General features: G+C 41.7%; 2 protein-coding genes across 2 annotated transcripts; both read right to left on the bottom strand.

Moving 5' to 3' along the window:
- Positions 1-1,994: 1,994 nt before the first annotated feature.
- Positions 1,995-23,379, bottom strand: LOC308163188 (uncharacterized protein; the record flags this gene model as incomplete). Its single annotated transcript, XM_080550705.1, has 12 exons — positions 1,995-2,524; positions 2,688-2,747; positions 2,970-3,129; positions 3,295-3,528; positions 3,822-3,917; positions 4,490-5,109; positions 20,372-20,890; positions 21,054-21,113; positions 21,331-21,490; positions 21,798-22,031; positions 22,137-22,232; positions 22,795-23,379. The coding sequence occupies 12 exons, from the start codon at positions 23,377-23,379 to the stop codon at positions 1,995-1,997; spliced, it is 3,354 nt and encodes a 1,117-aa protein (XP_080406831.1).
- LOC308163183 (nanos homolog 3-like) lies at positions 12,684-14,199 on the bottom strand. The gene is made up of 2 exons (XM_080550701.1): positions 13,898-14,199; positions 12,684-13,727 (listed from the first exon to the last, which is right to left on the bottom strand). Exons 1-2 carry the CDS (start codon positions 14,151-14,153, stop codon positions 13,471-13,473), a joined length of 513 nt encoding a protein of 170 aa, XP_080406827.1. The 5' UTR covers positions 14,154-14,199; the 3' UTR covers positions 12,684-13,470.
- Positions 23,380-23,583: the final 204 nt, after the last annotated feature.

Consider the following 23,583-nt stretch of genomic DNA (forward strand, 5'->3'; position numbering starts at 1 on the left):
TTGGGTGTCACACTATGTTGGGTGTCACACTATGTTGGGTGTCAGGCTATGTTGGGTGTCAGGCTATGTTGGGTGTCACACTATGTTGGGTGTCAGGCTATGTTGGGTGTCACACTATGTTGGGTGTCACACTATGTTGGGTGTCAGGCTATGTTGGGTGTCAGGCTATGTTGGGTGTCACACTATGTTGGGTGTCACGCTATGTTGGGTGTCAGGCTATGTTGGGTGTCAGGCTATGTTGGGTGTCACACTATGTTGGGTGTCAGGCTACGTTGGGTGTCACACTATGTTGGGTGTCAGGCTATGTTGGGTGTCAGGCTATGTTGGGTGTCACACTATGTTGGGTGTCAGGCTATGTTGGGTGTCACATTATGTTGGGTGTCAGGCTATGTTGGGTGTCACATTATGTTGGGTGTCAGGCTATGTTGGGTGTCAGGCTATGTTGGGTGTCACATTATGTTGGGTGTCAGGCTATGTTGGGTGTCACATTATGTTGGGTGTCAGGCTATGTTGGGTGTCACACTATGTTGGGTGTCACACTATGTTGGGTGTCCCATTATGTTGGGTGTCACACTATGTTGGGTGTCACACTATGTTGGGTGTACTGGACCAGGACTAGACCAAGCTATACTGGACCGGGCTATACTAGACCAGGCTATACTGGATCGGGCTATACCTTGGCCACTGATGAAGACGCTCTATCTAACTCACCACACCTGAGCAGCCATTCCTCTCGCTACAGCAACATCATATTGTTCCTAGTCTAGGTCATAGAAAGAGAAAGCACCTATAATGAGTGTTGTTCTAAAAAGAGCTGAAATTGAGGATGTTTCACTATGATCGGGTGTGTAAGTTTCACTCTGTCGGAGGGAACTTCTGAGACGCTGGTCTGGAAAACTACCAGTGGGGTTGATAAACACTGGACTCTTTCCGCCATCTAGTGGCGGGAACACCAACGTACACCTGATTTATAGAGTGGAGATTAGGCCTGCAGGTAGCCCCTGTGCAGCGATGAAGTGAGCAGCAGGCCTCAAGCTAGCCCTGTGGAAACCATTATCAACAGCTCCCCCTAGTGGCCGGCCAGGCTTGCCTGAACCGCTAGCCTGAGTCCTACATACAGTATACATACAGTACCACTAGGGTACTACCTAGTAGTGTACCACCATGCAGTTACTTTATACAGTTGACCAACTAATATGCTGCAACACCGCTTCCTCCACTTCCTGATTCATGTCTCCTGGGTTATCACAAAGATGTTTCTCTACCGGGATTATGTCAATAACATAGTTAGTAACATAACATAACCTAGTCTCTTACCTCCCTCTCATTCATATCACCTCAATAAGCAGAGATGCACAGAGGAGCAATCATGTGGATATACAAAGACAAAAGAAACGTTCCTCAATTTGAAGATTTGTGATTTATTCCATGTTAATGATTTTATGTTGTACAACACAGGTTCATTTTCTATAACAGATATCCAGTGTTCTTTAGCTCCAGAATAGTCAAAGAGACGTCTTGGATCTACATAGTTGTGTCCCTCTGAGCTGACACCTTGTTGATCCAATCACATGGAGCAAACACCCAGACTGGTTCATACCAGTACAGAAACACATTCATAACCTGTGATCAGTACAGAAGGAACATTTACATGTGGACTGACAGGGAGACATTGACCATGGGAACACTATCATAGCATGGAGATTTGATACGGGAAGCAATAATCAATATACATTTTCTAGAGCATAAACTATAAACAACATTTAAGTATCAGAAAAGGCTTCTGCCATGACAGATGTCCAACAGAATAGTTGGAATCGACACTAATATATGAACCAAGGCACCAGTCTAAACATACATTATTTCTGGAACAGAGCATGTTATATTGAATACGTGATGATGATATAATGATACAACTCTGAAGACTAAATCACAGAGAAAGATGTTTCTACAGAATAATAGGTTATGATAAAGCACCACTCTAACAGAGACCTCTACTCCAGGTGACACAACTCAACACTGTCTCCATAATCATAAAAATTAGGCCCAATCCCAGGATAGAGGGGCTCAGTGAATGTGGTCTGGACTCTGTGGAGGAGGGTCATTGTGTCAGAGGAGACGCTGTAGAAGGACAGATTACCTGCCCTGTGATCCAGGTACACTCCTACTCTGGAAGACTGAGGGCCTGATACTTTAGTCTCAACACTATTGTGATAGAAACTATAACCACTACTATGGTAGAATAACCTCCAGGACTTGTTATTGGATCCAAATTTACTGTCACCACCTGACCTGCTGATGTCTTTATATGAGACTGCTGCATCACCATAAGTAGCACTCCACTCAACCTCCCAGTAAGAGCGTCCAGACAGTCCCTCTCTACACAGCACCTGATACTGGTTAGTGAATCTCTCTGGATGACCAGGATATGACTGGGCTTGTCCACATGTCACCTTTCTGTTCCCCTCAGACAGAGACAGTTGTTTGTGTGCTGTGTTTGGGTCCAGTGTGAACTGACAGGAATCTGGAAGAGAGAAGAGTAGAAACCAAATCAGAGAAATAAGGGAAGTCAGATATCTAACCTGTCTTTGATGAGTCTCTCCCTCTCCTAGAGCTCTCTAGTTCTATCTCATGGTTTGTAGAGAGTATCAGTGGAGACTTATCTACTTCTGGAGAAATAGACTCACATCGTAAGAACTGGGCTCTGGTCTTAGGCTCTGGTGGCAGGAATACATCCACAGCATCAACTACAGACACACAAACACATTAACAGAGAGAGAGAAAGAGAACATTCACATCATATCATATTACACATATAGTACAGTACATGCAGGGGAGAATGGAGGAGGTAGAAATCGGTGACAGGCTCATTGTAATGCATGGGATGGAATGAGGAATGGTATCAGAGATGATTAGGACTGTGTTCTAAAGTTGCCTATATAAAGGGACTAGACAGAGTTTTAGCCCACCTATAGTTGAGATCTTAGGCCACTCCCCCTTAAGGATGTCCTCTAGTTTCTCTCTCAGCTTAGACACAGCCTCAGTCACATCTCCAAAGTACTGAAGAGGATGGATGGTGATGCTGGGTGAGTCTGAAGGTACACTGGGACTGGAGAGAGAGACATAACTCTGGAGAGAGAAAGAGAGAGAGAGAGAGAGAGAGAGAGAGAGAGAGAGAGAGAGAGAGAGAGAGAGAGAGAGAGAGAGAGAGAGAGAGAGAGGGGGGGGAGAATAAATGAATAATTGAACAGTAAGGTCGTTTCAGTATTCCAGATGGAAGGTCAGTGTAGTTACCTGGAGGAAATGGATGTGGTCCTCTGTGTGTGAAAGCTGCCCCAGCTCAGCGTCTCTCCTCCTCAGCTCAGCGATCTCCTGCTCCAGTCGCTCCAGGAGTCCTTCAGCCTGACTCACTGCTGCCTCCTGCTGGGCTCTGATCAGCTGCTTCACCTCAGAGAGCCTTCTCTCAATGGAGCGGATCAGCTCAGTAAAGATCCTCTCACTGTCCTCCACTGCTGCCTGTGCAGAGCGCTGTTAGAACACACACACACACACACACACACACACACACACACACACACACACACACACACACACACACACACACCATACACACACACACACACACACCACACACACCACACAGACCACACACACCACACACACACACACACACACACACACACACACACACACACACACACACACACACACACAGTGGGATTGCATAAATACAAGTTAAATTCAAAATACATTTTAAAAAAGTGGAGAATGGCTGACTGGAGGAGAGCAGTAATGGTGCGTCTCCTCTGGTCAATACTCACTGTGAGAGACTCCACAGCCTGTTGGATCTCCTTCAGTTCCTTCTCTCTCTCCTGGACTCTCTGCTGAACCTTCTGCTGACTCATCCCCAGCTGCCTCTGTGGACAAATAGTGATATAAATGCCAGATTATAGTATATATACAGTATATATACTGACATTCGGCATTGGTGCACATCACCAATAATATGCCTAAGAATTGCAGATTAAAAAACCTAACAATATTTTTACTTTTGTGATTAATACTCATTTAAATATATCATGGAATTTGTAACTCATATGGAATACATGTACTGTACATTAAGGCAATGTTTTACTTTTTTTTTTTCTTCTTCAGAACATAGAGATTACAGTAAAATGATCTGATCATAACATCCTGGTCAAATGATTATTTCAATCATTAACTCACTTTAGTGTCATGGACATGGACTTCCAGCTCCACGCCAGCCCAATAAAGGATGAATTTGTTTAAAAAACATGTAAATAGTGGTGGATTTTCTATCTTAGAGTGTGTGTTCACAACTGTATATGAATATAACTTTTCTACAGCCATTAGGAGCTTCTAAAATCACAATCCCTCCTCTCTTTCATTTCTTACATGAAGTTTCTCTCCTTTCTGTCAATCATTAATTCATAGAAAGCTGCAGGTGGGAAGACACAGTCAGTTCTACCTTTATCAAACGAGTAGCTCTGGTTCTTACCTGTTTCTCAGTCCTTTCTGCTGCAGCTGAGACTGTATCATGGCCTTTGTGTTCATCCATGACACACAGCACACAGATACACTGCTGATCAGTGCGACAGAACACCTCCAGCAGTTTGTCATGACGAGAGCAGATCTTCTCCTGCAGCTGTGTGGAGGCTTCGACCAGCTTGTGCTTCTTAAAGGCAGGAGATTCATAGTGAGGCTGGAGGTGAGTCTCACAGTATGAGGCAAGACAAACCAGACAGGACTTGAGGGCTTTCTGCTTTCTCCCAGTGCAGACATCACACGCCACATCTCCAGGTCCAGCATCACAGTGAGCAGGAGGAGCAGCTTGGAGTCCTGTCTTCTTCAGTTTCTCCACTAATTCAGCCAACATGGTGTTTTTCCTCAGAACAGGCCTGGGAATAAAGCTTTCCTTGCACATGGGGCAACTGTAGACCCCCTTCTGGTCATCCTGATCCCAGCAGCCCTTAATACAGCCCATACAGTAACTGTGTCCACAGGGAATAGCCACCGGATTCTTCAGTAGATCCAGACAGATCGGACAACAGAAGGAGTCCATGCCCTCTGCCATTTTTGCTTCAAACACTGCCAGACAGAACAGCGTCAGGACAGAGTATCAGTGATAAGTTTCGTTTCTCTAGAAGTGTTTAGTGCTTTGAGGGCGGGGACACTTCCTGGTTCTGTTGCCCTGGAGCTGTAGTGTAGAGGGAGTGGTGTTGGACAGAGGCCAAGAACAGTGTTCATGTGATGTTACGCTCGACGCAGTTGTCACGACACAGCGTCGATCTTCCGACACAATGTGCGTCGATACAAATGTATCAGTAGATAGAGTAATAGATACATCTGTGCTACGTGAGCCTTGACTGAAAACTCGCACTTGTTTGATTATACAGTTGGCCTGAACTACACAACACTATGGGCCGGTTTCACAGACAAGGCTTAAGCCTAATCCTAGACTAAAAAACATCTTCAATGGAGATTTTACATTGAAAGTGTGATTTAGTCCAGGACTAGGCTTAAGCCTTGTCTCTGAAACCGGCCCTATTATAAGTAAGAGTACAATCAAGTGTGCATTCAGAATTGCCAAGAAATCATGGAAAAATAAAGTGTTTTAAGAAATTGTTAAACAACGTCTTGACAGTGGTCATAAGATATTGTTACAAAAACAGTGTTTCGTACGGTACCGGTAGCTTTTTAACACTCCTATGCTCCTCTCTATGTATATTAGCACATGTTTCTCTCATTCAAATATCTGGCTGTATAGCAAAGGCCAAATGCCCCGGTGTAGCCTATTATTTGTGATATAACAGGTGTGTATTTTGTGATATAATATGTGTGGATTGGCACAAAATGACTGTCTATGTTTATCTTAACCCAGGCGCTCTACCAGAGGTGATAACAGGGAGCTCAGCACTATGCCCAGTTGTGTGATACAAATGTATCAGATAGATAGAGTAATAGATACAAATGTATCAGTAGATAGAGTAATATATACAAATGTATCAGTGGATAGAGTAATAGATACAAATGTATCAGATAGAGTAATAGATACAAATGTATCAGATAGATAGAGTAATAGATACAAATGTATCAGTAGATAGAGTAATATATACAAATGTATCAGTAGATAGAGTAATAGATACAAATGTATCAGTAGATAGAGTAATAGATACAAATGTATCAGTAGATAGAGTAATAGATACAAATGTATCAGTAGATAGAGTAATAGATACAAATGTATCAGTAGATAGAGTAATAGATACAAATGTATCAGTAGATAGAGTAATAGATACAAATGTATCAGTAGATAGAGTAATAGATACAAATGTATCAGATAGATAGAGTAATAGATACAAATGTATCAGTAGATAGAGTAATAGATACAAATGTATCAGTAGATAGAGTAATAGATACAAATGTATCAGTAGATAGAGTAATAGATACAAATGTATCAGATATACAAATGTATCAGATAGATAGAGTAATAGATACAAATGTATCAGTAGATAGAGTAATAGATACAAATGTGGCGCGTGGGGAGTGCCGCTGCTCGCAGTTTCCAAAGAGGTTTAATAATGCTTAGCGCACGCCCACACCTGACGCCTTTATGGCTGCGTTCGTCAATTCGCTCTGAGAGCACCGGAGCGCACACTGGGGGTCAACTTCATAAAGGGACCAAGTAATTTGATTGGACAAGAGGCATTCCATGAGTGCTGAACAGACAGAGCGTGTTTACGAAACGAACGCACCCTTGATTGTCAACAGCCAATCAGATGGTACCGTGCACCAGCAGTGATAAGGTCGTGCACGGCGCGTGATGCTACCCAATTAGTGAACCCCTCTAGGTTTGGAACATTGAACGAAAGACGAGAGCGAAAGCATTTGGCAAAGACAATTACTTTATTCAACCAAAGCATATTCTATAGGATTGTCGACCAAAAACTTAACATGAGTGCTTGATTTGGACATTATATGAATCTGTTCCATTGCTTACAGTGCCTTAAAATTGGGGGACTATGTATAGTATACAGTGGCAGCTCGTGATAAAAATGTTGGGTGGGGCACAGGTTATGGGGGCATGCTCCACGGGGAAGAATATCAACTTTAAAATCTGGATTTACAGTCGATTTTAGCATGAGAATATATATATAACTGAATTATTTTTATATACAACTTATTAAAGGGAAAACTGCAAACACAACAAAAATATGATGCACAACAACTGACAAATCAACTGGAATAATATTTGTTAGCAGAGTAGACCTAATGTTAACAGAATGGACTTAAACCCTTTGTCTATCTGTGCAGCGGTAAGGTGAATAATTCTAGCAGTACTGTCCAGACAGTTGTCTTGTTTAGCCATTCAACTAGGCATTATTTATTAAATGGAGAAAGACATGGAACACAATGCAATTGTGATAATAAATGTGTTCTTTGTTACTTCTTTAATTAAATTAAAGTGTACCTTTCTATTATCATACAATATTTCCTTGAACATGTAAACTCTATAATCATACAGTTGTCTTTCTATTAGTTGTCTCTGTCATACTGAACTGTTTGTTATCATCCTGAACTATCTCTGTTGCTCACCTCACCTCAGTTCTGTCTCTATTGCCATCCTCTCCTGTTGTCTGTCTCTCTGTTGCTGTCCTGTTGTCTGTCTCTCTGTTGTCTGTCTCTGTTGTCTGTCTCTCTGTTGTCTGTCTCTCAGTTGTCTGTCTCTCTGTTGTCTGTCTCTGTTGTCTGTCTCTCTGTTGTCTGTCTCTGTTGTCTGTCTCTGTTGTCTGTCTCTCTGTTGTCTGTCTCTGTTGTCTGTCTCTCTGTTGTCTGTCTCTCTGTTGTCTGTCTCTGTTGTCTGTCTCTCTGTTGTCTGTCTCTGTTGTCTGTCTCTCTGTTGTCTGTCTCTGTTGTCTGTCTCTCTGTTGTCTGTCTCTGTTGTCTGTCTCTGTTGTCTGTCTCTCTGTTGTCTGTCTCTGTTGTCTGTCCTGTTGTCTGTCTCTCTGTTGTCTGTCCTGTTGTCTGTCTCTCTGTTGTCTGTCTCTGTTGTCTGTCTCTCTGTTGTCTGTCTCTGTTGTCTGTCTCTCTGTTGTCTGTCTCTGTTGTCTGTCTCTGTTGTCTGTCTCTCTGTTGTCTGTCTCTCTGTTGTCTGTCTCTGTTGTCTGTCTCTCTGTTGTCTGTCTCTCTGTTGTCTGTCTCTGTTGTCTGTCTCTCTGTTGTCTGTCTCTCTGTTGTCTGTCTCTCTGTTGTCTGTCTCTCTGTTGTCTGTCTCTGTTGTCTGTCCTGTTGTCTGTCTCTCTGTTGTCTGTCTCTGTTGTCTGTCTCTGTTGTCTGTCTCTCTGTTGTCTGTCTCTGTTGTCTGTCTCTCTGTTGTCTGTCTCTCTGTTGTCTGTCTCTGTTGTCTGTCTCTCTGTTGTCTGTCTCTGTTGTCTGTCTCTCTGTTGTCTGTCTCTGTTGTCTGTCTCTGTTGTCTGTCTCTGTTGTCTGTCTCTCTGTTGTCTGTCTCTCTGTTGTCTGTCTCTGTTGTCTGTCTCTCTGTTGTCTGTCTCTGTTGTCTGTCTCTCTGTTGTCTGTCCTGTTGTCTGTCTCTCTGTTGTCTGTCTCTGTTGTCTGTCTCTGTTGTCTGTCTCTGTTGTCTGTCTCTCTGTTGTCTGTCTCTGTTGTCTGTCTCTCTGTTGTCTGTCTCTGTTGTCTGTCTCTCTGTTGTCTGTCTCTCTGTTGTCTGTCTCTGTTGTCTGTCTCTCTGTTGTCTGTCTCTCTGTTGTCTGTCTCTCTGTTGTCTGTCTCTCTGTTGTCTGTCTCTCTGTTGTCTGTCTCTGTTGTCTGTCTCTCTGTTGTCTGTCTCTGTTGTCTGTCTCTCTGTTGTCTGTCCTGTTGTCTGTCCTGTTGTCTGTCTCTCTGTTGTCTGTCTCTGTTGTCTGTCCTGTTGTCTGTCTCTCTGTTGTCTGTCCTGTTGTCTGTCTCTCTGTTGCTGTCCTGTTGTCTGTCTCTCTGTTGTCTGTCTCTGTTGTCTGTCTCTGTTGTCTGTCTCTCTGTTGTCTGTCTCTCTGTTGTCTGTCTCTGTTGTCTGTCTCTCTGGTGTCTGTCTCTGTTGTCTGTCTCTGTTGTCTGTCTCTGTTGTCGGTAAGTATACACTATATAGACATGCTGCAAATCAGTTTTTTGATTCCCAGAAGATTCTGATCTGAATCAGTTATGTAATCACTTATCATGTCTTCTCACTCCTTGTCTCTTTATCTCTGCCCCTCCCTCTACTCTGTTCCTCTCACTATCTTTCGGATATGGCCATTAATTGTCCAGGTGGAGATTGAAAGGGCTGAGCCTTTCGGAACTGGGTGAGTATCCAATCTTTTCAGCTATAGCCATCTTTTACATGTGTTGCTGTACCATGTCTCACATTTCTCTTGTGTGTGTGTGTGTGTGTGTGTGTGTGTGTGTGTGTGTGTGTGTCTTTCTCTCTCTTCCCTATTGCATTGTCTGCAATTTGTTTACAGTGGTGTTATATTGAGTGATATTTGATGTTGTTTGTATTTAAAATGTTAATAAATAATTGTAATTATTCCTATGACTGCAGAGCTTTTTGTTATACAACTACTTAACAGTATTGAGTATGGGTATTGTTTGCTCAGCACAGCAGCCATGTCTCATCACCGTGGAGTATGTCAACAGTGAGTGAGTACACTGGTTCACACTTGCATTGGTATACTTGCTGTCCATGTCACTTACTCCGCTCTATAGGGGTTTTTACAAATGGTATATTCAACAGACTGCCAGCATGTTGATCGGCGGTGTCGGACCGATTGTGTTGGGCCGGTCTGAGCCACATGGCAGGGCCTAATTTTTGTCCCAGTCCAGCCCTGGTCACGACACAGCGTCGATCTTCCGACACAATGTGCGTCGATACAAATGTATCATAGATAGAGTAATAGATACAAATGTGTCAGTAGATAGAGTAATAGATACAAATGTGTCAGTAGATAGAGTAATTGATACAAATGTATCAGTAGATAGAGTAATAGATACAAATGTATCAGTAGATAGAGTAATAGATACAAATGTATCAGTAGATAGAGTAATAGATACAAATGTATCAGTAGATAGAGTAATAGATACAAATGTGTCAGTAGATAGAGTAATAGATACAAATGTATCAGTAGATAGAGTAATAGATACAAATGTATCAGATAGAGTAATAGATACAAATGTATCAGTAGATAGAGTAATAAATACAAATGTATCAGTAGATAGAGTAATAGATACAAATGTATCAGTAGATAGAGTAATAGATACAAATGTATCAGTAGATAGAGTAATAGATACAAATGTATCGGTAGATAGAGTAATAGATACAAATGTATCAGTAGATAGAGTAATAGATACAAATGTATCAGTGGATAGAGTAATAGATACAAATGTGTCAGTAGATAGAGTAATAGATACAAATGTATCGATGCTTGTGTCAAATTGGCAAAAACCACGTGATTACTCGAACGAAGCTTCGTACGTCACACGAGCAGCTTTGACCGGTGTGTCAATCATTCCGCAGACGAGGCAGTGCTCCAAGTTTGGTAGTTGCATAAAATGACGTGGAACTCTCTCTCATATTCACTCATATTCACTCATATTCGAGGGTTGTAGTCAGAGTGGAGACATACGGACGCTAGACAGAATACATTTATTGACAGAGACAGAGATAGAAATAGACAGGAGATTGGTAGATATTGATAGATAGACATAGAACATACAGAGATAGTCATAGATTCATAATTGCAACACATAGGCTAGCCAGATAGATATACATTTAAAAAAAACGTTGCCTGTTCATGTACACAAGCAATAAATATTTGATTGTTCACATAAGCACAAGTCTGTCCAGTTCCCACAATATAGCCTTGTTTTGCCCAGCGTTTAGCTTTGATTTGGTCTCTTTACTCCTATCTTGAATAGTTGTGCATTAGGCTAGATATAGTTTTTAGCTCTCCGGGTATACTATTCCACAGTACTGCCGCAGTGGGTATAAATGAGCTTTTCCCATTTCACTATTCAATTTCGCTGGCACCATGTCTGTGTTGTCGCTCTTGTATAAGACACTTTTGTCTTTGTGTGAAACAAGCAATGCTGAGTCAGTAAATATCTCTTCTGTAATTCTTCATTGATCTAATCCTGACAGTATTATGGCCAACTGATCTTTAAAAGATATACATTTATTTAGACACAATACCACCCCATTAAAATTATATTTTTTACTTTTTGTGTGATTTATACTTTTATAATTGGGTTAAAATCCTCATTTAATTATACTTTTGTCCTTGTGTTGTTCAAGTCTTAATTTAATAAGTTAAAGAATGTTGAGATTTCTTTGCTGAATTGTTGATTTCTGTATTAACTGTAATTTTTAATTACATTTACAAAAGATGGCCATCATTGGATTTCGTTCATCAACTTCAACTGGGTTGTCTAGGTTGATGGGTGGTTTAGGTGGGGGGGGCCCAAAATGATATTCTGTCATGGGGCCCAGAATCTCTAGCGGCGCCCCTGCCCCCCACCCCTGAAGACCCTGGGCCTGGCTGGGCCGACGCGATTCTAGAGGCTCTGGCGCCACCTAGTGGCTCAGAGGAGATCGACAGCGTGAGTGTGTAGTAGTAAAGTGGGATCCTTTGGACGGCCTTAACCCTTAACTCTCACCTTAACCCTAACTTTAAACATAACCCTAACCTAACCTAACTTAACTTAAATCAACTTCAATGTCAGATGTCAGTCAGGTAGTCCCAAGCACCAAACCTATTTAGCATTTACAGAGATTTGAATCCTTTTTTACTTCACTGTGTGTGTGCTGTACCTACCTCATCCTCATCAAAGTGTGTGTGTGTGTGTGATGTAGAAGCCACACACTCTAGTACCAGATGCAGAAGTGTAGGCTACGGCCAAAACCGTTGTCAATTAAAATATTTTGCATCTGGAACTTGAGTGCGGCGGCTTCTACTTCATTCAACAGTATTCTGCTCCGTCGCCAGCACCTCGCCTAAGTTTTCTGCGGTGTGTGTTCTCTTCTTTTTCAATTATACTCTAGTCTATAACAGAAAACGTGAAGGGGGTCAGAATACTTTCCGAAGCCACTGTACATCAGTGGTTGGGCTGCTGTGTTGCTATAAGTAATAAAGGAGAGAGGACAAGAATATATGAACGCCACAAAGACCCTTATTTTTCATACACACATCCTCACAACACATTGGACTCAGCTGCACTCAGGCTAATTGAGTCTTAATTGGACCGACATTGGAATGTGAGGCATGTTTGGTGATCAATAATTTCAAAACACACAGGATTGACCAATTAAGATATTATTATTGTTCAGACATGAACATACAATTTAAAAGTTTAAAATGTTTGCATTATGCTTTTTGGTTTGGTAGTCATTGGGAAAAGTCTGTTATCCACATAATAAAAAATCACATTGTTATTGGCATTATTGTCGTCATGCATAAATGTACATCTCTAACATACGGAGCCCCTCTGGGGTCACCTAGGAGAAGAAAAAAAAAAAAGAGTAAACTGTGGCCTCAGATTCATAAACTGTGCGCACAGTTTAGTAAACTGTGGCCTCAGATTCATAAACTGTGCGCACAGTTTAGTAAACTGTGGCCTCAGATTCATAAACTGTGCGCACAGTTTAGTAAACTGTGGCCTCAGATTCATAAACTGAATAAACAAAATGTGCTGTTAAGAAAGCAAAGTGCAGAGGCATGCATTTAAAAAACTAGAAACTAAAACCACACTGCAAATAACAATAAGTGACAAAGACGCGCACAAAAATAATAAATAAACCAGAAACTCACACGAGTAAAAATAATAATAATAAAAGCACACGAATCGGCCTGTTCCAAACTACTAGTAAGTCCACAGTGTTAAATTCTGCCTAGTCCTATACTGTACTCTGACTAACAGAAATGACGATTAACGCATTCTCTCAAGTTGCTTACACTTTTATTATAACTCCGTGTTGACATTCTACATCCAGCTCTCCACATGGCTGTGTCACACTCAACTTCGTCCGTGCAGAAACAAACCTTATGTTTTAATACAATCCTATTGTAACATCCCTTTTCTTTTACTGAACTAAAAGATCCTCTTGTAACATCCCTTTTCTTTTACTGAACTAACAGGGAGCTAAACAGTGAACAGTGAACAACATAAAAATCTTTCAAAACCATTTCTTTTTCTCTCTTTTTTTCCCTTTTCTTCTTCTCTTGCTTACACTTTTATTATAACTCCGTGTTGACATTCTACATCCAGCTCTCCACATGGCTGTGTCACACTCAACTTCGTCCGTGCAGAAACAAACCTTATGTTTTAATACAATCCTATTGTAACATCCCTTTTCTTTTACTGAACTAAAAGATCCTCTTGTAACATTTGCGGTGCATCGTTGCACACTTGTCGTCCGCTTCCCTACGGCGACTTGTAGTACACGGAGGTGTAGGCGCTGTCAACCTGGGGACAGAAGCGCTTGGTGTGCGCCTGGGCCCCTGTGGCCCCGCAGAGTGGACAGACGTACTGCCACAAGAAGGGGCAGACCACGTTCCCGTGTTGGTCCTTGAGCCAGTGGTTGGTGAACACCCCCTCGGCCTCCCCGTTGTGGCGGCAGAAACTGCAGACCTTGCGAGGCGATCCAGCGCGTCTCCCGGGTCTGTGCGCAGGCCTGCTGCCTGTTAGGGAATGTTGCACTACAGTCATATGTTTTATATATATATATATATATATTCTGTTCTAATGTTTACACCTGCGTTCGCCCTGCTCAGGACTTGTTTAATTATTGTCATTTCGCAGAGTCATTTCATTAAAGCAAATGAACAAATGGAATATTGTTCTTATTTACCTGTCTCCCTGGCCGGACCAGAAGAGGCGTCGTCTTTACGCACATGGACATAGCTCTGGGCGCCGCCGCCTCGGGGTCCCTCCGTTCTATCCTGCATGATCTCTTGGACAGCCCCCGTTAGCTGCATGTAGTCTCCCCAAGGCTGGAACCCATTATTTTCAGACTTTTTAGTGTCCGTTTGTCTTTCCTGTTGCATGAGACCTAGGAGTCCCAGTTGGAGTTGGAGAATGTCCATCTCCTCAGTTATCGACACCATGGTGTTAGATTAGACCGTACCAGGGGAAAACACGCTCTGCCAGACACGCGTGGGGAGTGCCGCTGCTCGCAGTTTCCAAAGAGGTTTAATAATGCTTAGCGCACGCCCACACCTGACGCCTTTATGGCTGCGTTCGTCAATTCGCTCTGAGAGCACCGGAGCGCACACTGGGGGTCAACTTCATAAAGGGACCAAGTAATTTGATTGGACAAGAGGCATTCCATGAGTGCAGAACAGACAGAGCGTGTTTACGAAACGAATGCACCCTTGATTGTCAACAGCCAATCAGATGGTACCGTGCACCAGCAGTGATAAGGTCGTGCACGGCGCGTGATGCTACCCAATTAGTGAACCCCTCTAGGTTTGGAACATTGAACGAAAGACGAGAGCGAAAGCATTTGGCAAAGACAATTACTTTATTCAACCAAAGCATATTCTATAGGATTGTCGACCAAAAACTTAACATGAGTGCTTGATTTGGACATTATATGAATCTGTTCCATTGCTTACAGTGCCTTAAAATTGGGGGACTATGTATAGTATACAGTGGCAGCTCGTGATAAAAATGTTGGGTGGGGCACAGGTTATGGGGGCATGCTCCACGGGGAAGAATATCAACTTTAAAATCTGGATTTACAGTCGATTTTAGCATGAGAATATATATATAACTGAATTATTTTTATATACAACTTATTAAAGGGAAAACTGCAAACACAACAAAAATATGATGCACAACAACTGACAAATCAACTGGAATAATATTTGTTAGCAGAGTAGACCTAATGTTAACAGAATGGACTTAAACCCTTTGTCTATCTGTGCAGCGGTAAGGTGAATAATTCTAGCAGTACTGTCCAGACAGTTGTCTTGTTTAGCCATTCAACTAGGCATTATTTATTAAATGGAGAAAGACATGGAACACAATGCAATTGTGATAATAAATGTGTTCTTTGTTACTTCTTTAATTAAATTAAAGTGTACCTTTCTATTATCATACAATATTTCCTTGAACATGTAAACTCTATAATCATACAGTTGTCTTTCTATTAGTTGTCTCTGTCATACTGAACTGTTTGTTATCATCCTGAACTATCTCTGTTGCTCACCTCACCTCAGTTCTGTCTGTATTGACATCCTCTCCTGTTGTCTGTCTCTCTGTTGCTGTCCTGTTGTCTGTCTCTCTGTTGTCTGTCTCTGTTGTCTGTCTCTCTGTTGTCTGTCTCTCAGTTGTCTGTCTCTCTGTTGTCTGTCTCTGTTGTCTGTCTCTCTGTTGTCTGTCTCTGTTGTCTGTCTCTGTTGTCTGTCTCTCTGTTGTCTGTCTCTGTTGTCTGTCTCTCTGTTGTCTGTCTCTCTGTTGTCTGTCTCTGTTGTCTGTCTCTGTTGTCTGTCTCTCTGTTGTCTGTCTCTGTTGTCTGTCTCTCTGTTGTCTGTCTCTGTAGTCTGTCTCTGTTGTCTGTCTCTGTTGTCTGTCTCTCTGTTGTCTGTCTCTGTTGTCTGTCTCTGTTGTCTGTCTCTCTGTTGTCTGTCTCTCTGTTGTCTGTCTCTCTGTTGTCTGTCTCTCTGTTGTCTGTCTCTCTGTTGTCTGTCTCTGTTGTCTGTCCTGTTGTCTGTCTCTCTGTTGTCTGTCTCTGTTGTCTGTCTCTCTGTTGTCTGTCTCTGTTGTCTGTCTCTCTGTTGTCTGTCTCTCTGTTGTCTGTCTCTGTTGTCTGTCTCTCTGTTGTCTGTCTCTGTTGTCTGTCTCTCTGTTGTCTGTCTCTCTGTTGTCTGTCCTGTTGTCTGTCTCTCTGTTGTCTGTCTCTGTTGTCTGTCTCTGTTGTCTGTCTCTGTTGTCTGTCTCTGTTGTCTGTCTCTCTGTTGTCTGTCCTGTTGTCTGTCTCTGTTGTCTGTCTCTCTGTTGTCTGTCTCTCTGTTGTCTGTCTCTCTGTTGTCTGTCTCTGTTGTCTGTCTCTCTGTTGTCTGTCTCTGTTGTCTGTCTCTCTGTTGTCTGTCCTGTTGTCTGTCTCTGTTGTCTGTCTCTCTGTTGTCTGTCTCTGTTGTCTGTCCTGTTGTCTGTCTCTCTGTTGTCTGTCCTGTTGTCTGTCTCTCTGTTGTCTGTCTCTGTTGTCTGTCTCTGTTGTCTGTCTCTCTGTTGTCTGTCTCTCTGTTGTCTGTCTCTGTTGTCTGTCTCTCTGGTGTCTGTCTCTGTTGTCTGTCTCTGTTGTCTGTCTCTGTTGTCGGTAAGTATACACTATATAGACATGCTGCAAATCAGTTTTTTGATTCCCAGAAGATTCTGATCTGAATCAGTTATGTAATCACTTATCATGTCTTCTCACTCCTTGTCTCTTTATCTCTGCCCCTCCCTCTACTCTGTTCCTCTCACTATCTTTCGGATATGGCCATTAATTGTCCAGGTGGAGATTGAAAGGGCTGAGCCTTTCGGAACTGGGTGAGTATCCAATCTTTTCAGCTATAGCCATCTTTTACATGTGTTGCTGTACCATGTCTCACATTTCTCTTGTGTGTGTGTGTGTGTGTGTGTGTCTTTCTCTCTCTTCCCTATTGCATTGTCTGCAATTTGTTTACAGTGGTGTTATATTGAGTGATATTTGATGTTGTTTGTATTTAAAATGTTAATAAATAATTGTAATTATTCCTATGACTGCAGAGCTTTTTGTTATACAACTACTTAACAGTATTAAAATGTTAATAAATAATTGTAATTATTCCTATGACTGCCGAGCTTTTTGTTATACAACTACTTAACAGTATTGAGTATGGGTATTGTTTGCTCAGCACAGCAGCCATGTCTCATCACCGTGGAGTATGTCAACAGTGAGTGAGTACACTGGTTCACACTTGCATTGGTATACTTGCTGTCCATGTCACTAAACTCCGCTCTATAGGGGTTTTTACAAATGGTATATTCAACAGACTGCCAGCATGTTGATCGGCGGTGTCGGACCGATTGTGTTGGGCCGGTCTGAGCCACATGGCAGGGCCTAATTTTTGTCCCAGTCCAGCCCTGGTCACGACACAGCGTCGATCTTCCGACACAATGTGCGTCGATACAAATGTATCATAGATAGAGTAATAGATACAAATGTATCAGATAGAGTAATAGATACAAATGTATCAGATAGAGTAATAGATACAAATGTATCAGTAGATAGAGTAATAGATACAAATGTATCAGTAGATAGAGTAATAGATACAAATGTATCAGTAGATAGAGTAATAGATACAAATGTATCAGTAGATAGAGTAATAGATACAAATGTATCAGTAGATAGAGTAATAGATACAAATGTATCATATAGATAGAGTAATAGATACAAATGTATCAGTAGATAGAGTAATAGATACAAATGTATCAGTAGATAGAGTAATAGATACAAATGTATCATATATATATAGAGTAATAGATACAAATGTATCAGTAGATAGAGTAATAGATGCAAATGTATCAGTAGATAGAGTAATAGATACAAATGTATCATATAGATAGAGTAATAGATACAAATGTATCAGTAGATAGAGTAATAGATACAAATGTATCAGTAGATAGAGTAATAGATACAAATGTATCAGTAGATAGAGTAATAGATACAAATGTATCAGTAGATAGAGTAATAGATACAAATGTATCAGTAGATAGAGTAATAGATATAAATGTATCAGTAGATAGAGTAATAGATACAAATGTATCAGTAGATAGAGTAATAGATACAAATGTATCAGTAGATAGAGTAATAGATACAAATGTATCAGTAGATAGAGTAATAGATACAAATGTGTCAGTAGATAGAGTAATAGATACAAATGTATCAGTAGATAGAGTAATAGATACAAATGTATCAGTAGATAGAGTAATAGATACAAATGTATCAGTAGATAGAGTAATAGATACAAATGTATCAGTAGATAGAGTAATAGATACAAATGTATCAGATAGAGTAATAGATACAAATGTATCAGTAGATAGAGTAATAGATACAAATGTATCATATAGATAGAGTAATAGATACAAATGTATCAGTAGATAGAGTAATAGATACAAATGTATCAGTAGATAGAGTAATAGATACAAATGTATCAGTAGATAGAGTAATAGATACAAATGTATCAGTAGATAGAGTAATAGATACAAATGTATCAGTAGATAGAGTAATAGATACAAATGTATCAGATAGATAGAGTAATAGATACAAATGTATCAGTAGATAGAGCAATAGATACAAATGTATCAGTAGATAGAGCAATAGATACAAATGTATCAGTAGATAGAGTAATAGATACAAATGTATCGGTAGATAGAGTAATAGATACAAATATATCGGTAGATAGAGTAATAGATACAAATGTATCAGTAGATAGAGTAATAGATACAAATGTATCAGTAGATAGAGTAATAGATACAAATGTATCAGTAGATAGAGTAATAGATACAAATGTATCAGTAGATAGAGTAATAGATACAAATGTATCAGTAGATAGAGTAATAGATACAAATGTATCATATAGATAGAGTAATAGATACAAATGTATCGGTAGATAGAGTAATAGATACAAATGTATCGATGCTTGTGTCAAATTGGCAAAAACCATGTGATTACTCGAACGAAGCTTCGTACGTCACACGAGCAGCTCTGACCGGTGTGTCAATCATTCCGCAGACGAGGCAGTGGTCCAAGTTTGGTAGTTGCATAAAATGACGTGGAACTCTCTCTCATATTCACTCATATTCACTCATATTCGAGGGTTGTAGTCAGGGTGGAGACATACGGGCGCTAGACAGAATACATTTATTGACAGAGACAGAGATAGAAATAGACAGGAGATTGGTAGATATTGATAGATAGACATAGAGACATACAGAGATAGTCATAGATTCATAATTGCAACACATAGGCTAGCCAGATAGATATACATTAAAAAAAACGTTGCCTGTTCATGTACACAAGCAATAAATATTTGATTGTTCACATAAGCACAAGTCTGTCCAGTTCCCACAATATAGCCTTGTTTTGCACTCTTTCCCTGTTCCACGAGCACGTCCCAACACTGTTGGCCCTGTTATGACATGTGGACCATTTATATCTGCTCCAATTGTCAAACAGCCATGTCCCACACATGCCGAAATGTCATTCAGATGTGTATCCTTACATGTCAAGGGGATAGTGGAGTGAATAGTGAATTGGACTAGTGATCGGAAGGTTGTGAGTTCAACTCCTGCCTGAAACAACACCACTAGTGTGCCCTTGAGTACTACAATTACTCCAAGGGGAATGTCCCTGTAAGTAGCTTTTGGATTAAAAGCGTTTGCTAAATGGCAAATTATATTCTATTCATATCAGAAATGGACACAACAGTTGCATTTATTTATTTATTCATATGTATTTATTATAGTCTACTAGACACACCAACATTTAAGACCAGACCACATATATGGCCACAGACACATCGACACAGTTTGTCACAGCACCTTTATTGAACAAGACATCACAGATGACGGTGGGCTTATTGTATTTTGCCCCACATTCCTGACTTGTGAATCAGTCGATAGCCTTGCCTGCGAACTCTGCAGGACATTTAACTACAAACTACAAATACAAATACAAACTACAAAGAACTACAAATCCCAGATGACAGGGAGATGACGTTTGACTGATCTGATGAATCAACCCCTATTTCATTAATTTTCTCTATATAACGACGTCGATCATTGATCGGCAATGACACTATATAATAGTTTGCCTAACTGGCCATCGGATTTGGGCTCCTAATATCTAAAAAGCACTACGGTTTTCTTATTTTATCGGATTAAAGTAGCAAAGACCAGAAATTCCCATTGACCGCCAGTCAAACTTCTACTCTTCTATCACCCAAAAAGGGGCGTGGACATTACGGGAGGGGAAAGTACCCGGATGCGTTGCTCTGATGAATTGTCTCCTGCACCACGTGGTTAATTACAGAACATTGCAGCCGGTGTCTCAGGAAGGTACTCTGCCCAGGTAAGACGGCAAGAATTTAGGAATTGTCTGTGAAATAGTCACAGTAGTAGGCTAAAAACGTCAGCGCAATTAAAGGGGCATTATTAGTCATGACCCCCCGCCAAGTCATTAGGTTGTTCTTCGAAGCCGGACAATGAGAGAGGTGTTATTGCCCACGTTCATATACTTCCAACATGGCAAACTGGGGGGTATTCCATCAACTCGCTAAAGAAAAATCCAGGTGACACAACTCAACACTGTCTCCATAATCATAAAAATTAGGCCCAATCCCAGGATAGAGGGGCTCAGTGAATGTGGTCTGGACTCTGTGGAGGAGGGTCATTGTGTCAGAGGAGACGCTGTAGAAGGACAGATTACCTGCCCAGTGATCCAGGTACACTCCTACTCTGGAAGACTGAGGGCCTGATACTTTAGTCTCAACACTATTGTGATAGAAACTATAACCACCTCTATAACACTCTAACCTCCAGGACTTGTTATTGGATCCAAATTTACTGTCACCACCTGACCTGCTGATGTCTTTATATGAGACTGCTGCATCACCATGATTACCACTCCTCTCAACCTCCCAGTAAGAGTGTCCAGACAGTCCCTCTCTACACAGCACCTGACTCTGGTTAGTGAATCTCTCTGGATGACCAGGATATGAATGGGCATGATCCATACATTTCACCTTTCTGTTCCCCTCAGACAGAGACAGTTGTTTGTGTGCTGTGTTTGGGTCCAGTGTGAGCTGACAGGAATCTGGAAGAGAGAAGAGTAGAAACCAAATCAGAGAAATAAGGGAAGTCAGATATCTAACCTGTCTTTGATGAGTCTCTCCCTCTCCTAGAGCTCTCTTGTTCTATCTCATGGTTTGTAGAGAGTGTCAGTGGAGACTTATCTACTTCTGGAGAAATAGACTCACATCGTAAGAACTGGGCTCTGGTCTTGGGCTCTGGTGGCAGGAATACATCCACAGCATCAACTACAGACACACAAACACATTAACAGAGAGAGAGAAAGAGAACATTCACATCATATCATATTACACATACAGTACATGCAGGGGAGAATGGAGGAGGTAGAAATCGGTGACAGGCTCATTGTAATGCATGGGACGGAATGAGGAATGGTATCAGAGATGATTAGGACTGTGTTCTAAAGTTGCCTATATAAAGGGACTAGACAGAGTTTTAGCCCACCTATAGTTGAGATCTTGGACCACTCCCCCTTAAAGATGTCCTCTAGTTTCTCTTTCAGCTTAGACACAGCCTCAGTCACATCTCTCAAGTACTGAAGAGGATGGATGGTGATGCTGGGTAAGTCTGAAGATACACTGGGACTGGAGAGAGAGACATAACTCTGGAGGGAGAGAGAGACATAACTCTGGAGAGAGAGAGAGAGAGAGAGAGAGAGAGAGAGAGAGAGAGAGAGAGAGAGAGAGAGAGGGGGAGAGAGAGAGGGGGGAGGGAGGGAGAGAGAGAGAGAGAGAGAGAGAGAGAGAGAGAGAGAGAGGGAGAGAGAGAGGGGGAGGGATGGAGAGAGAGATAGAGAGGGAGGGAGAGAAAGAGAGACAGGGAGAGAGAGAGAGAGAGAGAGAGAGAGAATAAATGAATAATTGAACAGTAAGGTCGTTTCAGTATTCCAGATGGAAGGTCAGTGTCGTTACCTGGAGGAAATGGATGTGGTCCTCTGTGTGTGAAAGCTGCCCCAGCTCAGCGTCTCTCCTCCTCAGCTCAGCGATCTCCTGCTCCAGTCGCTCCAGGAGTCCTTCAGCCTGACTCACTGCTGCCTCCTGCTGGGCTCTGATCAGCTGCTTAACCTCAGAGAGCCTTCTCTCAATGGAGCGGATCAGCTCAGTAAAGATCCTCTCACTGTCCTCCACTGCTGCCTGTGCAGAGCGCTGTCAGGACACACACACATAAAAGTTAAATACAAATAATAATAAGTGGAGAATGGCTGACTGGAGGAGAGCAGTAATGGTGCGTCTCCTCTGGTCAATACTCACTGTGAGAGACTCCACAGCCTGTTGGATCTCCTTCAGTTCCTTCTCTCTCTCCTGGACTCTCTGCTGGACCTTCTGCTGACTCATCCCCAGCTGCCTCTGTGGACAAATAATGAGATAACATTCGGCATTGGTGCACATCACCAATAATATGCCTGAAAGAATTGCAGATGAAAAAACCTAACAAAAATTTTACTTTTGTGATTAATACTCATTTAAATATATCATAGAATGTGTAACTCATATGGAATACATGTACTGTACATTAAGGCAATGTTTTACTTCATTTTTTGTGTGTGCAGAACATAGAGATTACAGTAAAATGATCTGATCATAACATCCTGGTCAAATGATTATTTCAATCATTAACTCACTTTAGTGTCATGGACATGGACTTCCAGCTCCACGCCAGCCCAATAAAGGATGAATTTGTTTAAAAAACATGTAAATAGTGGTGGATTTTCTATCTTAGTGTATGTGTTCACAACTGTATATGAATATAACTTTTCTACAGCCATTAGGAGCTTCTAAAATCACAATCTCTCTTTCATTTCTAACATGAAGTTTCTCTCCTTTCTGTCATTCATTCATTCATAGACAGCTGCAGGTGGGAAGACACAGTCAGTTCTACCTTTATCAAACGAGTAGCTCTGGTTCTTACCTGTTTCTCAGTCCTTTCTGTTGCAGCTGAGACTGTATCATGGCCTTTGTGTTCATCCATGACACACAGCACACAGATACACTGCTGATCAGTGCGACAGAACACCTCCAGCAGTTTGTCATGATGGGAGCAGATCTTCTCCTGCAGTTGTGTGGAGGCTTCCACCAGCTTGTGCTTCTTAAAGGCAGGAGATTCATAGTGAGGCTGGAGGTGAGTCTCACAGTATGAGGCAAGACAAACCAGACAGGACTTGAGGGCTTTCTGCTTTCTCCCAGTGCAGACATCACACGCCACATCTCCAGGTCCAGCATCACAGTGAGCAGGAGGAGCAGGAGGAGCAGCTTGGAGTCCTGTCTTCTTCAGTTTCTCCACTAATTCAGCCAACATGGTGTTTTTCCTCAGAACAGGCCTTGGAATGAAGCTTTGCTTGCACATGGGGCAGCTGTAGACCCCCTTCTGATCATCCCGATCCCAGCAGCCCTTAATACAGCCCATACAGTAGCTGTGTCCACAGGGAATAGCCACCGGATCCTTCAGTAGATCCAGACAGATCGGACAACTGAAGGAGTCCATGCTCTCTGCCATTGTGCTGCACACACTACCAGACAGAACAGCGTCAGGACAGAGTATCAGAGATAAGTTTCGTTTATCCGGAAGTGTTTGTGCTTTGTGGGCGTCAACATTTCCTGGTTCTGTGACTTCCTCAAAGATTGTGTTAATGTGAGATGGAGTTAAATTACCATCTGTAGCCACTAGATGGCGCAGTTATACAGCTACCTCATAGCTTAC

The sequence above is a fragment of the Nansenia antarctica genome (genome assembly GCF_963989245.1).
Source record: "Nansenia antarctica genome assembly, contig: SUPER_7_unloc_1, whole genome shotgun sequence".
Classification (NCBI taxonomy): Eukaryota; Metazoa; Chordata; class Actinopteri; order Argentiniformes; family Microstomatidae; genus Nansenia; species Nansenia antarctica.

Coding starts and splice junctions, on each gene's coding strand:
- LOC308163183 (XM_080550701.1), bottom strand. CDS start 14,153: ATGGTGTCGATAACTGAGGAGATGGACATTCTCCAACTCCAACTGGGA. Junction 13,728..13,897: donor TGGTCCGGCCAGGGAGACAG/GTAAATAAGAAC, acceptor ATTCCCTAACAG/GCAGCAGGCCTGCGCACAGA.